General features: G+C 41.9%; 1 protein-coding gene across 1 annotated transcript in view; it reads right to left on the bottom strand.

Annotated features, from left to right (window-relative positions):
* The window catches only part of CHEK2 (checkpoint kinase 2), a 64,986-nt gene that overhangs the window by 47,415 nt on the left and 16,393 nt on the right, over nt 1–1,178 (bottom strand). Inside the window, exons 3-4 of the mRNA XM_011995735.1 lie at nt 509–633; nt 153–190 (exon numbers count right to left, since the gene is read on the bottom strand). Coding sequence (XP_011851125.1) covers nt 153–190; nt 509–633 — 163 coding nt within the window. The remainder of the gene's footprint in view (nt 1–152; nt 191–508; nt 634–1,178) is intronic.

Raw genomic sequence — 1,178 nt, 5'->3', positions numbered from 1 at the left:
TTTTGTACTTTTAGTAGAGACAGGGTTTCTCCATGTGGGTCAGGTTGGTCTCGAACTCCTGACCTCAGGTGATCCATCCGCCTCGGCCTCCCAAAGTGCTGGGATTACAGGTGTGAGCCACTGCGCCTGGCAACTTACTCATCTTTACTCACTTAAACCATACTCTGTAAGGACAGGACAAATTTTCCTCCTATGAGGGAGTGGAAAAAAAAAATCCAGTAACCATAAGATAATAATATTACCTTTATTTCTGCTTAGTGAAAGTGCAATTTCAGAATTGTTATTCAAAGGACGGCGTTTTCCTTTCCCTACAAGCTCTGTATTTACAAAGGTTCCATTGCCACTGTGATCTTCTATGTATGCAATGTAAGAGTTTTTAGGACCCACTTCCTAAAACAGAGAACATTTTATTTCAAACTTTGAACAGCAGAGATTTATAGTGGGAAAATACCTAAAAGCAATGACTAGATTACCAGCTCTCCTAGATACGTGGGTATTTGTTACCTACCCTGAAAATCCGAAAGTGTTTCTTGCTGTATGTCCGGTATTTATCTGTTCTTTTCAGCAGTGGTTCATCAAAGCAATATTCACAGCTTTTGTCCCTCCCAAACCAGTAGTTGTCATTCACACATTCTGTAATACAAAAGCATGCAGCAGATAGTTGTTGAATTTCATGTATCAAATGTTTAAAAATTGCTCATAAATGCTAATTGTAGGAAAATAGCCTAAGAAGGCAATCAGAATTATCAGTCTGCTTATCAAGATTTTATAAGATTAAAAATCAGGAGAGAAAAAACAACATTTACAATGAGTTTAACAAATGGCAGTTTATCTATAATCACATGGCCAGGCGCAGTGGCTCACACCTGTAATCTCAGCCCATTGGGAGGCTAAGGCAGGAGGATCACTTGACCCCAGGAGCTCATGACCAGCCTGGGCAACATAGCGGGCACCCATCTCTACCAAGAATTTAAAAATTAGTCTGGGCAACACGGTGAAACCCTATCTTTACAAAAAATAAAAAATCAGTAGGGTATGGTGGTCTCAGCTACTCAGGAGGCTGAGGCGGGAGGATCGCTTGAGCCCAGGAGGTCGAGGCTGCAGTGAGCTGAGATTGCGCCACTGCACACTAGCCTGGGCGAGAGTGAGACGCTGTTTCAAAAAAAAAACTTGGCCGG

The sequence above is a fragment of the Mandrillus leucophaeus genome, unplaced genomic scaffold (assembly GCF_000951045.1).
Source record: "Mandrillus leucophaeus isolate KB7577 unplaced genomic scaffold, Mleu.le_1.0 Scaffold496, whole genome shotgun sequence".
Lineage (NCBI taxonomy): Eukaryota > Metazoa > Chordata > Mammalia > Primates > Cercopithecidae > Mandrillus > Mandrillus leucophaeus.
The sequence above is the reverse complement of the archived record's forward strand: the minus strand, read 5'-3'. Positions and strand labels throughout refer to the sequence as shown.